The 14,469-nt window shown below is 39.6% G+C and overlaps 1 protein-coding gene across 1 annotated transcript in view; it reads left to right on the forward strand.

Moving 5' to 3' along the window:
* The first annotated feature begins 5,125 nt into the window (after positions 1 to 5,125).
* septin12 (septin 12) overlaps positions 5,126 to 14,469 on the forward strand; it is a 93,577-nt gene continuing 84,233 nt past the window's right edge. The window contains exon 1 of the mRNA XM_028599595.1: positions 5,126 to 5,374. Coding sequence (XP_028455396.1) covers positions 5,320 to 5,374 — 55 coding nt within the window. The 5' untranslated portion in view covers positions 5,126 to 5,319. The remainder of the gene's footprint in view (positions 5,375 to 14,469) is intronic.

A 14,469-nucleotide genomic window follows, 5' to 3' on the forward strand; every position in this document is an offset into this window, starting at 1 on the left:
GGCCATGATTGTGAATGCTGACAAACATTTATATATAGAGCTTGACCATGCAGGACCAATTTCTGAACATGGAGGCACCTGGCCAAGTAAATGAACAAGGGCAACTGCCTGCTCGAGGAAGAGGAAGAGGAAGAGGAAGAAAAAGAGGAGGAGGAGTAAGGGTGCGTGGTGGTGGAATAGGAGGAAGAGACCGAGGAGCACGAAGAAACCATTCTGTCCCAGATGAAATTCGGGCCACAATTATAGACCATGTCATCAACCATGGCCTCACAATGGCGGAGGCAGGTCGCCGAGTGCAGCCTTGGCTCTACAGTGTCCTCCATCATCCATACCTTTCGCAGGGAAAACAGGTATGTAGTCAGTCAATGATGGAATTATATGTTGTATAGGACAGGACACTGTGCATAGAGCAAGACATATAATTATTTACTCATTTATTATTATTAATGTGTGTGTGTGTGTGTGTGTGTGTGTGTGTGTGTGTGTGTGTGTGTGTGTGTGTGTGTGTGTGATAGGCCTACAGTAATATCTTACCCCAATGGGATGTTATGATACTAAAAACGACAAGAAAAATATTGGAGAAAATAAACTATGGAATAGTTTTGATGATACAGTTTACAGTAGTATTCCAGTCACTGTGCAGTGATGCATTACAATTGTGGTAAAGTTACTGTAAGTAAAACAACAATACAATTACATTGGTAACTCATTCTGTAAGGAATACAGAAGGTATACATAAAAAATGGAGTGTTGTCCTTTGAATTCTATGCCTAGGATTGGACGACACCCTTGCACGGAATAAAAATGGTTACAATTTCCTTGGCAGTATGAGTGCAATGTGTGATGTCAAACCTTGGAGGCTACTCTTATCATAAAATCTGTTTTATACACAATTGTATTCTGTTAGCCAGACAAAGAGTGAAGACTGAAGACTGAAAGGTGGACATGAGGGATATTCCAATGGTCCTCTGCCATAGTGACAAAACATCTAAACATTTGGACTTGCAGTGCTTACACAATGCCAAAGGGACGAAGCATTTTGGGGGCACTGACTATTTAAATGAGAAAGAAATTTAGTTTTGACACATGAGTGAACTGTTTTGGGAGAGATATGAGCTTTTGCAGGTGAACCATGGTGTTGTGCCGAACCATCCTGTTTTTTTGTTGAGAACGTCCGGTTCTGTTTTAAGAAATGAGCCAAAGCGATTGAGAAGGATCTTTGTCATTTTCGTGGCACTGACTCGTTATATGGGAAAGGAATTTAGTTTTGGAGCATGAGTGAACAGTTTTGGGAGAGATATGAGTTTTTGCAAGTGAGCTTTAGTGTTGTGCTGAACTGCAAGACCGTTTTGCCAAATGACAGTCCTTCCAGAAAAATGCTCTGTTTTTTGTGATTGTTGCGGGCAAAAATGATGATTTGACTTGATTATACGGCAGTTTTTCTTAAAAAATGCGATGGAATATGCGGGATATTTATGCAATTTTATGCGATGAAATTGCGGGAACTTGCAAAAATTGCGGGAACTTGCAAAAATTTCGGGAACAAAAACTGCGGTTTGATGAAAAAGAGAAGAAAAAGTGATTCCTTCAACACCTTGCTTTTTTTAAACTTAATTTCCAAAAATAGTTAATATATTCAGTCATTGCAATAAGTAAACAAATAAGATACAAAAATATATACAAATAATATAATATTAAAGTAAAAAATAAAAATAAAAGTAATAGTCTAAACAGAGAGAAATAAAAGATACAAAAGGGACAGACTTTCAAAAATCCTTAATAATAGAGACAGCAGGAGCACTTAAACAAAGAAATTTGAGTAGACATCAGATATTAAGATAGGTTTCTTATTGGATACCAACTTAAGAGACTCAAAGTACATGTCAAATTCAACCTCCAACACCTGCTTTTCGATGATGTTCACGTCACGTAATTACGTCACTTCATAACATTCCCATGGCAACAAATGGATGCTCTTTTAACTTTCTGATATGATATATGTGACTTTTTTGCAACGAAAATGCGGGGATTATGTTTATGCGGCATAATTGCGTTTTTCTGGTGGGACTGAAATGATCTTAGAGTTTTGAGAATGTAATTTCTGTTTCAAGGAAATGAGCCAAACCAATGGAGAAAAACTGTAACTGCCTAATAAGGTTAGGAAATCATGAAAATAAAAAAATTACATGACAACCTATCGTTATGAAATCATTATTTATTTTATTAAAAGTTAAGAATTCAGATTTGTTTATCAGAACCATAGCAACGCTAACTTCTGCTTGGATTGTCGGATAGGAACCGTCCGTTGCCTGTCGTACGAGTTCAACTTTTTTAACGCATCCGGATGACCAACGGACCCAATTTTATTCGCACCACACTCGTTCACATCGGTTCTGACCCATTCGCATGCAGTCTGCAAATCTTCATAGGAAATGAATGACTTCCGGTCGTTTCGCAGCCGTATCTACTGTGCCAACGTGAAGGTGGCGTTAGGGTTAGTCCTCCGGTAATGTAACGGCGGCGTTAGCCAGGACCAGTCGGGGTCACTTTACTGGCTGTGTCTTAATTGTTTTTGCGAGTAACCAACTCGGGTACTCTAGCTATATAATTCAATGTGAGTACAAATGTTGAAATTATGTGAAATGCCCGTCCTTGTAGCCGTGATAAATTAGTCTTAAGCTAATGCTTAGCTACCTGTTCAGGAGCAGATGACCAATCATAGGAGGCTGGCTTAGAGTTTCGTAAGACTTAGCCGAGAGTGGAAAAAAAACTAATTATTATCCAACATTATAACATTGTAGATATGACAGAAAGCACGGAAAAGCATGATATTTCCCCTTTAACTTGCTAGTCCTAACTCTTCACCAGCAAGTTGCATTTGAAGCTTTTTTCTGCTGGACGACACATGTCACCATATTGATGAGGACTGGCGTGTTAAATTGGCCGTCCTACACACAGAGCATGCCTGGAAGGCACACAGCTGACAACCTCTCAGATGGATGTGCTGAGGCTCAGAGGTCAGCTGCCTAGGCAGACTTGGAAGGTGGCTGCGAGGCTAGATAGATACGTAGTTGATAGACAGACAGATAGACAGACAGATAGATAGATAGATAGATAGATAGATAGATAGATAGATAGATAGATAGATAGATAATGGATAGATAGATAGATAGATAGATAGATAGATAGATAGATAGATAGATAGATAATGGATAGATAGATAGATAGATAATGGATAGATAGATAGATAGATAGATAGATAGATAGATAGATAGATATGTATATAGATAGATAGATACTTAATAGATGGATAGATGGATAGATAGATAGATAGATAGATAGATAGATAGATAGATAGATAGATAGATAGATAGATAGATAGATAGATAGATAGATAGATATTTGTGAAGTGATTACAAAGGTCTGGTATGGACCGACCATGTGATGCAATGACCATGATAAGGTGCTGTAGATATGTAGGTAGATAGATATTATATAGATAGTTAGATAGATAGATAGATACGTAGATAGATAGATAGATAGATACTTAATAGATGGATAGATGGATAGATAGATAGATAGATACATAGATAGATAGATAGATAGATAGATAGATAGATAGATAGATAGATAGATAGATAGATAGATAGATATTTGTGAAGTGATTACAAAGGTCTGGTATGGACCGACCATGTGATGCAATGACCATGATAAGGTGCTGTAGATATGTAGGTAGATAGATATTATATAGATAGTTAGATAGATAGATAGATACGTAGATAGATAGATAGATACTTAATAGATGGATAGATGGATAGATAGATAGATAGATAGATAGATAGATAGATAGATAGATAGATAGATAGATAGATAGATAGATATTTGTGAAGTGATTACAAAGGTCTGGTATGGACCGACCATGTGATGCAATGACCATGATAAGGTGCTGTAGATATGTAGGTAGATAGATATTATATAGATAGTTAGATAGATAGATAGATACGTAGATAGATAGATAGATACTTAATAGATGGATAGATGGATAGATAGATAGATAGATAGATAGATAGATAGATAGATATTTGTGAAGTGATTACAAAGGTCTGGTATGGACCGACCATGTGATGCAATGACCATGATAAGGTGCTATGGTAGAATGTGTGCAATGGCTATAATGCAATAAAGTCAACAGTGCAATAGCTTATTATTATTAAAGGTCCCATGACATGGTGCTCTTTGGATGCTTTTATATAGACCTTAGTGGTCCCCTAATACTGTATCTGAAGTCTCTATTATATAGGCCTTAGTGGTCCCCTAATACTGTATCTGAAGTCTCTTTTATATAGACCTTAGTGGTCCCCTAATACTGTATCTGAAGTCTCTTTTATATAGACCTTAGTGGTCTCCTAATACTGTACCTGAAGTTTCTTTTATATAGACCTTAGTGGTCCCCTAATACTGTATCTGAAGTCTCTTTTATATAGACCTCAGTGGTCCCCTAATACTGTATCTGAAGTCTCTTTTATATAGACCTTAGTGGTCCCCTAATACTGTATCTGAAGTCTCTTTTATATAGACCTTAGTGGTCTCCTAATACTGTACCTGAAGTCTCTTTTATATAGACCTCAGTGGTCCCCTAATACTGTATCTGAAGTCTCTTTTATATAGACCTTAGTGGTCCCCTAATACTGTATCTGAAGTCTCTTTTATATAGACCTCAGTGGTCCCCTAATACTGTATCTGAAAATAATGGGTATATGGATGGATATATGGACCATTGCGTATACGTGATACCCTATACACGCAGTAGACCCACTAAGAAAGCTCCAGGGTTTCCATATACCCACTAAAAAAAACCTCATAAAGTGAAATTTTCATGCCATGGGACCTTTAAATATTAACTATGAAAAGACAAGAATGCAAATATAATAGAATTGCTTGACAAACAAGAAAAAGGAAAAATGAGACAGCAAAGAAAAGAGAAATTTGATGGAGGACCTTTTTTTTAGTTTTTTTTTCCAGGTGTTGCGTGCGGCTCCGCCCACCAGCCGTTCGTCCTCCGCCCCCCTGTCACCCAAGGGTCTCGGCCATAGGTCCAGGCTGCAGGCTGCCGGGGGGGGGGGAGCCGATGCTCCTGGTGGACACGCACAGCACGGAACGGCTCAGCTCAGTCGGCTCCCTGCCTGCACACATCAGCGCGGACCGGCTTCAGCTCTGTTCCGATAGGGAATACAAGTTTGGTGAGAGTTTATTGTTTTTCCCCTTCTTCTCCTTATCTGGCTCGGAGCGGCATCACGGAGCCTTCTGCACTCAGTCAGCATGTCGGAACTGTCCGTGAATGACCACCTCGAAGGGATTTTATCCGATTTTGAAGGTATGTAGGCTGGAATATTGAATTACTTTACTGCTGCGCCCGCTTTGTTGGCACGTACCATATGTGGGGTTGCAGCTCCAGGCTCTGTTTCACCTTCTCTGTTCAGAAAGAAAACTCCGTGTGTCTGTGTGCGTTAGTAGCCTGAAGCGAGTATAGGCCTAAGATCTTTTCGTTAAGTAGTTTTCAAAAAGAAAAAAAAAAGAAATGGACCCTTTGCTGTCAGGTGCGCACAAAAACCCACTAATACGCAAGATGCTTTGTTTTCTTGTTCGGTCAAACTAGAGCTGGAACGATTAGTCCATTCATAGGCTATATGGCAGAAAATGAAATGAAAATGTGAATATGTAGCTTTTTTTTATGTAGCTTTTTATTTTATTTTTTTAGCCTTCTATGGTAGTAAAGTCTAATATTTGGTGCTTTGGGGCAGCGGTTGGTCATTTGAAGACGTCACTTCGGGCTCTAACGTAGCTAAAAGCGATGGACTTTTCCCACTAGTTTCTGACCTTTTTCTATTGCGATTAAAGTAGCTGGATTGATCATTATTGATAGTAGGCTAGCAACCAGTCAGTGAATGCAGCACATCATCTCAAATATGGCATTCTGAACATGGATGAACTGGTTAAAGATATTTTTGTTTGTGTTTCGTAGCAATTCATGGTTTGAATGACTTTGTAATGTTTGGCTTTGTGTGAGACTACAATTACTGGAGTCCGATGGTAAACGGCCTGGGCAGGTAAGTGAGCACTAATAATAGGCTATAGTGTAAGCAAGTGTGTGTGTGTGTGTGTGTGTGTGTGTGTGTGTGTGTGTGTGTGTGTGTGTGTGTGTGCTTGTGCTTGTGGGGACTCCCAACAGCTTTGTGGGGCCAAAATGCTGGACCCTACAACTTTAAAGGGCTGTTGGAGGGTTAAGGCTTGGTTTTATGATTAGGGATATAATTAGGTTATAGTTAGGGTAAGGGTTAGGGTTAAGGTAAGCCATTTAGTTGTGATGGTTAAGGTTAGGGTAAGGGGCTAGGGGCTAGGGAATGCAGTATGTCAATGACGGGTCCCCACAAAGATGGTGTGTGTGTGTGTGTGTGTGTGTGTACATCCCATAAACAGACAATAGTATCTTTTAGAAGCAGCAGTAAACTCTCCATCCATCCATCTTCGTCCGCTTATCCGGTGTCGGGTCGCGGGGGGAGCAGCTCCAGCAGTAAACTCTGACTCTGTTAAATCTCTCCTGGTCTTTCCTTGCTTGGCTTATTGCACCGCTAAACATCAACTCCATTAAACGGATTGCTGGCACTGACGTTTTTTCTTCTTCTGTGATTTATATATATATATATATTAATATTAATCATTTTCATAAAAGTGTATTTTCAACATTCCAGTGATGCCATGATTGAATTATTAACCTACTGTATATAAAAAGGGCAAACTTGACAACCAAAAGCAAACCAAAAGAAACCCTAGTTATTACCTCCAAAAGGGGAAAAACTACAGTTTCATATTTAAAGGAATGAGTGAACGTTACATTAACAAAAGAGGATCTTTAGTAAGACTGTGTCCTATTGGCTTTAATGAATAATACATAAATAATTTAAGAGCCAACTAAATATGCTCTAAATCAGTGGTTCCCAACCTTTTTTCCTTGGCGCCCCCCCCTACTCATGTCTATGAAAAGCTGAGCCCCCCCCCCCCCGCCCGAAACCAAAGTTGAGGTAACTCTCGAGACAGAGCCTTACTTTCTTTTTTGATACAGAGCAGTTATCAGCACTGTTATGTTTCTCCTCCATGTTTCATTCATAAAATAGTGATGCCGTGGCGGCAGGAAAAATGAAGATACAACAAAATATATAGTTTTCATACAGACTTTTGTATACATTAGATATTCTAGTGTATTATCATTTGTTTAACATGTGCAAAACAATTTTTTTTACCTCAACCTCAAACCAGATAAAGACTCGCGCCCCCCCTGTGATCTTTGCCGCCCCCCCTGGGGGTGCCCGGACCCCAGGTTGGGAACCACTGCTCTAAATGATAGAATTTAAATGATACTGAATATTAATATTTTATAGTTTGAAAAAAATCTAAATCCCGTAATCAGCCACACAAATAATATAAAAAACATGTATGTTAATGATTCTTTCAATGTGGTTATTAGGGATATTGACCAAGATATGTAGTGAGCAGGACATTTCACAGTGTACAAATATACTTGTCCGTGCTTTCGGGTGGACAAACTGTGTAATGGAGACACTGTTTCTAAATAACTCAAAACATATTGTGGAATTTCCATACTGACGTTGCTTTTTACTTATCAGGCTGGCAAATATGGAAATACTGATATATTGTCACCCCGAAGCAACATGTTTACGTTCAGTGATTAGTGGGCCAACAGAATGTCTTTAACACAGGAGACTTTCATTGCCCACTTCCAATGACAGCAAACTTTTTTTTTTTTAACCGTGACCATCATTGTTCTCCAACCTTAATCACATGTTTATTATTGTAACCAGATGACAGTCCCCTTACCTTAACAAAGTCATTTTAAACCAAACGGCGATCTTTCCTTAAACCTAACCAAATCTAAGGCACAGACCAGTGATGTCGCCCTGTTGATTGGGGCGTCAGATCTGAAAACACTTCTATGTGCCGTTCCAGAGGCCATGGAAAAAGAAGTCACTGTTTTCCCCAGTATAGTTGTTTATCCCGGTGGCGAGTGTGTTTATTTTTTTTGACGAGGGTCCAGCTGGGGCCGGGCCCAGAATGATGGCAGCATTAATGTCAAGCCCATTAGTTTCTGTGATGACAGGTCCTGCATTAAAGCTTTAGTGTGTAACTTTTTGATATTAATGAACGTCCGTTACATTCAAGCCATTGCCAAATGAGTTGCTACAAAGCTAATTAAGACTATGAGCTCCACACAACTCTCTCTGGATTTCTCAGTATGGCTATGTTCAGAAGATTGGGGCGTCCGGCGATTTTCGCGCGCAAAAACTCGAGTGAAGATAATGACCTCTTCTGAAGCAATGGTGTAGTCTATAGACTACACCATTGCGTATACGTGATACCCTATACACGCAGTAGACCCACTAAGAAAGCTCCAGGGTTTCCATATACCCACTTAAAAATGTGCAGTGACATGTAACAACATACTTTCCATTATGTTTTTGATATATTTTGAATTGTCATCTTTGTTTTCCTTCACATAGGCTAACCAAAGGGATTTCCACCGTAAATTAGTGCATTAAAGTGTAACAGAATGCAGGATAGGAAGTCTTTGATGCTCAAAATTTCACTGGGGGAGGACACCCAGACCCCCAACTATGATATGTCCATTCTGGTCCATATATTTATATAGCACAGTATACCCGCTAAAATACGTTAGACAACACCACTGTTCTGAAGAGTCCATGTTTTTTTAATCCTCCATTTCCTCCTTGGCTACTAGCAACTGTGTGTGTGGGGTCTGGGCGCTGTCACGGGAGGCTTGTATCATGTTGACGTGCCGACAGTTTTGTTGTCATTACTTAGATTTCCACAGAAACGACGCATTATAGCTTTAAGTCAGTGCTAAAAACTAGTTGGAGGTTTGAAAATATGACTGCGTCTAAGTTTTAAACCGAGCTATGTAAATATTCCAAGTGGCTTATTACTAGTGGGGGGCAATTTAGGCCCGGTGGGCCACCAGGATTGCAATATACTGGGGAAAACCCAGGGAGTATTTTGTTATATAATTTTGAGGACTTACTGTATGTATGTATATTTTTCACTCCGCTTTGGCCTTCTGGTTTTGAGTGATTTTGTCCACTCAACCTCAATTCATTTTTATTTTTTGCAAGGCTGATGTATTGATTACATTACAATATACAGGGGGTTCCTATTTTCTGACCGCCCAGACTGCAGCTTTTTGAAAACTGCTCTCCAAAGTGAATACCTTATAACTAGGGCTGTCAAAATTAACGCGTTAATTTGTGCGTTAATTTTTGCGTTCATTTTTACGTAAATTTTTTAATATTTAACTCGTTAAAAAAAATTAACGAAATTAACGCAGCTGTGTTTGTTTAATTCATGCGCCGGCTGAGAAACGTAATACGTCTACATAACAGCAGGCGGCGCTACTCTGTATTGTTTCCCAAGTAATGAAAACCGGCAGCTGATTGGACGAACGCGTCACATGGGTTTGTTTTCTCCCGATATTGAGAGCCAAACTGTCATGGCGGCCGTTCAGAATACGATCTCATATTGTACTAAGATAGTTCACTAAAACATGTTTCTGAAAACGTTTTAAGCGAAAAAAAAGTCCTTGCAGTTGCTGAATCTGTCTTCATTTCAGCTCAACAAAGGTCAGTTTAGAAGATTTTCGTCAAATTTTGAGAGACTCTAGTCACCTCATTCCGCTCGCCATTTCCGGGTGAGTCCCGACTGAACATAGGCTCGTTGGAGATGAACTGCACCTCGCCGGTAAAGTAGACGAGAGCAGGCGACAGCAGCCGGAAATCTGCTCTCAAGTCGGACAGTTTCTAGCCGTTTCCAGCAGCCTTCAGCAGGACTAAATAAGCCAAATTGTTGCTGCTGTTGTTCTGAAAGATATTAAACATTCTGAACTTAGCAGAACCTTTCCTTGTTTGTTTTTTTCTTCATATTTGCAAAGTTAAGTGATTTAGCATTTAAATTTCCATTATTACAAGCTTCAGTCTCAATTTAAAAAGCGATTAATCGCGATAAATTACAGCAAATTGTGCAATTAATTAGTTAATTTTTTTTAATCGATTGACAGCCCTACTTATAACCCTTACGTTACTGTGTGGACATGGACAATGCATGGACATACGATGTGATTGTTATGTGATAACCCTTTGACCAGCATAGTCAGTGCACTTGCGCTGTCTGGCAAGCTTTCTGTCACCTATGACTCTCTTTCATATGTCACGCATTTGGAATTTCAATAAAACCCTTCACACGATACAGTTCCGGTCCGTGATGTTCTTGATATTTTCTAGATCTATTTGAAACACTATATATCAGGCAAAGATTAAGACAAAACCAAAGAAGCAACAAAATGAAGAAAAAACTTTTTAATAACTAGGAGTATCTTCAGTGTGAGAACAGTGAAGGAGGGAGAGAATGTCAGAATGACCAGACTTCTGTTCCTTCTCAGGGTGATCCATCATGTCCTGGGACCCTGCAGGGACACTACAACAAAAGCTGCCCCCTCTGCTTTCATTCTTACTTTCTTCCCACATTCCTCTGTTTAGACAGGTGTTGATCTGTGCCTCTAAACAAATTAGTGTAGCCTTGGGCCACAGACCGCCACTGTAGTTGCTTTTTAACAACTGCTGTCTATTTGACACTTCAAACCGATGCCATAAGCCAGTCAGTGTCTTTACACTTTAAAAATGCCAAGTAGCTTAAGAAATAAGATTTGTACAGCGATTAGTCACGTCATTATCATAGACAGTATATAAGAATGGACCAACATACCCCGTTGCTCTGGACAGAGACCAGTGAAGGATTTTAGAAGCACTTTTCCGGTGAGCGCTGAGCGTTACTGCGCAGCCTCCAACTGAGAGAGACGACGTAAATGTGACGTGAGCAACGTGTCTGAAAGTTGTAAGTCTTCTGGTAGCTGTGCCAAGAGAAATCTCAATCATTCCCAATCTTACAGAGACGGAGAGCGTAGGTACATGTAAGGAGATAACATGGGCACAGGCTAATTATTGCTAACTATAATACTAGTTAACATTGGTAATTAAACCTAAACAGCTAATGTAAGTCCAAACTGCCTGCGAGCTTCTCCTGTACTATACGGTAATTCCTCTACTATGTGACACAATCATTAGCCTGTTTTTATAAAAACGTCTGCTACGGAGCCATAACGTGAGATACAAGGTAATGGAGCCTTTTATACATTGTCGTGTTTCTTTAGAAATAAACAATGGACAAATAGAGTCTTTTTAAGTAGACTTTAAACGCTTCAGATGTAACGTTATTCGCTGTCAAAGTGACGTCAAAATGAATGGCAGTCAATGGAATGCTAACGGGAGGTGATCATTTTGTAGCATCAAAATGGCGCCATAGGAGGTTCGAGTTCTGAAGCGAAGCTTACCCCCTTGGTAATTATCCTTTTGTAAAATTGTATCTTTAAAGCAGTACCATGTAGACTACCCAAAAACCTAGTGCCGCTGGTCATCGGCCTACTGTCTTCCCCAGTGCTGGGGTTTGCGTTCAGCCGGTTGAATTTAATTTGCTACAGCCGCAAAGGTCTCTAGTGCTCCGGAGCTGCCGCCGTCGCTCCGTTCGCGGTGTAGCGGAGGTGCGCTATAGCTAGCTAATTCTTGTCTCATTTGTGGTCTTTTAAATGCAGAGTGTGGAAAGGGAGAGTAAACAAACAGAAATGTCTTTCAATCAAGTTTTTTTTTACGTTGTTTCACAAATTGGGGTTCGACTGGCGCTCTTTTAATAAACTTTATATTGTTTATATTGTTTTTTTGACTGAAGTTTTGGCGTTACCCATTGCTTATCCTGATAAACCAACTCCTAATAATACGGTAGCGTATGGAAACATGCATTCATACACATTTTCTTTTGCCTATTTTTGGTTAAAATTTGCGACACATTTGGACGAAAAACCACACTATAGAGGCTTCATACTTTTCGGTCTGTCATTGCAAAGTTACCCTGTCTTAAAAAAAAAAAAAAAAGAAAGATCCTGTTTTTCCTCCAGCTACTTGGTCAGGGCCGAGAGCCCCAAAGGCAGAAGATGATCAGATATGACGGATCTACGTTTGATTTGGTAACAGGGGAGCGATTGTTGATGCTGGGCTGCTGGCCAGCCAGCTGTGGAATGCTGGGTGAAAGATGGTGCCTCATTTCCATCGCCCACTTCTGTTTTATTCAGATGGATAGCACAAATTGATAGAAAACAGCTTTTTTTCAGTCTGTATATTAAAATTACAGAACTATAGAGCAACTATGGGACCAGACTTTGGAATTAAACGCGGCTTGTGCATCTGTTATTTTCCTCAAACTGCTGTCCGAGATCTTCTTCCTCTTCGGCTAGTTACATTATATTCAAGTTTCCCTCGTTCATGTGTTGAGCGCCACCTCGAGGAGGCCGAGAATTGGCGACGCTGGGAGCAGGCAAATCTATTTGGAGCGCTTTATTTTATGAATTAAAATATCAATATTTGGTGCCAGTGAATCGAGTATTGTATCGCACGAAGAAGAACAACGATATATTGCTGTATTGATATTTTGCCCCAACTCTATTCATAAGTGCAACTTGTTAGTGATGTCACGCACCTAATGTTCCATCACTAAACCATCATGTGAGCTTAGCTAAATGCATTTAATTTATGGACTTCTCTTGTATTGGTGTGGTAATAATAATAATAAACTTAATTTACATATCATTTTTCCTAGAAAGGCTACAAAGTGCTTTTCAGATAAGTAACCGCAGATAAAAACCAACAATATCCCTGACCTTAATCACGTTTATTATTGTAAACATGATGACAAAATGTCATCTAAACCCAAAAAGTGATCTCTCCCATAACCTAACCTTCTCTAACCCAACCTAACCAACAACATTCTTTACTTCATCAAGTTTTACGCCAAGATTTCGAGCCTCCCGCTTTGCATTCTTAGTGAGGGAACCGAGCTTGCTGTGAACTAGGCTGGTAGGCTTCGTTGGACCTGGCTGATTTAAGTTTTATCATTGTTAAAATTTTAAAAGTTTTGCGACATCCAGCATTTGACATCATTGAGGCAGGTGTTAAGTTACTTGACTTGAGACGGACATAAAACTGTGTACCATCCGCATAACCGTGATGGGAGATGAGTGGTTCTTAATGATCTGGCTGAGAGGAAGCATTATTTAGAACACAGCAGAGGCCCAAGAACGACCCTGGAGGAACCCCGCAATTAAAATTAGCAACAGGGGAAAGGCATTTTCTATAAGAACAGAGAAAATTCCGTTGGAGAGATAAGATTGTAGCAGCTGCAGAGGTGTTCCCACCATTAGGGGAATACCTGTTTTAAAAACTTATTTGGGATACTGTCTAAAACTCAGGTAGAGGATCTTATTTGTGAAATGAATTCACATAGTTTTGAGATGTCAATGTTAACAGACCATTGCTAATTATAATATTATTATACATTATATTCTCAAAAAAACAACAAAAAAGAGAAACAAACAGTGTGTACATGCTCTAATGTGGGGGCCTTCTCTGTAACATGTTTTACAAATAGGGCTTCAAATTGTCGATGAATTTTTCCATAGCTTTGAGCAGTGTTTCCGCGAAGATTGTTTTTCCAGCAGCGGGGCGGCTGTAACAATACCGTGTTTTCCCCAACAGTTTGCTTTATTTGCAATTCTTAAAAGCATCACATGTCTTACAATTACATTCAAAGATAGTGTCCTTACTCTCACAAAAATACCTTTTGGATCAGAATGAAATCTAAGTCTAACGTTATTCGGCTTTACAGATATTACACATAGCTAACAAACAATTACTTAAACATTACACAACATATTATGCATTTGCATCTCAAAGGAAAAGGAAAAATCCAGCAAATAGACGTCACCTTAGGATATGTGAAACAGCTGATTTAATGTCACCACTCATTTTACATTTAGTTTAGCAACAAAACAAAATGCTAAGGGACAATTACTACATTTTGTCATGTTGGTTTTGAGCTGTATGCATCCCCACTGTGTGTCGGGGGGAAAACAGTGTCTCCTTTAGCGGGGAGTCAAAGGCAGAGGGACAGCAGGGTTCGCTGACTTGTCTCACCATCAATTCATCAAATTCAGTGCCTTTAACATTATTTTCCAAGCTACGTAGCTGTCAAATTCTATGGGACCAGCGTGAGTACGGTTTAAATGATAACCTAGCTGTTGAGGCTTTTGCCGTTGTTTGTCACTCTGCCTGAGGAGACTCTTGCTTTATATTTGGTTGCCAGGACTTTGTGAGTGGTGACGTCCTGTCACTGTTCCAGCTGCTCACCCTCAAAAAGGAAAGAGAGCGGATGCAGAGTCACGTAATAATGACTTAATGACATTTCACAAAATGCTGAAGCAGCGGCGGCAACAATTTCTTAGTG

This window comes from Perca flavescens, chromosome 15 (assembly GCF_004354835.1).
Source record: "Perca flavescens isolate YP-PL-M2 chromosome 15, PFLA_1.0, whole genome shotgun sequence".
NCBI classification, from domain to species: domain Eukaryota; kingdom Metazoa; phylum Chordata; class Actinopteri; order Perciformes; family Percidae; genus Perca; species Perca flavescens.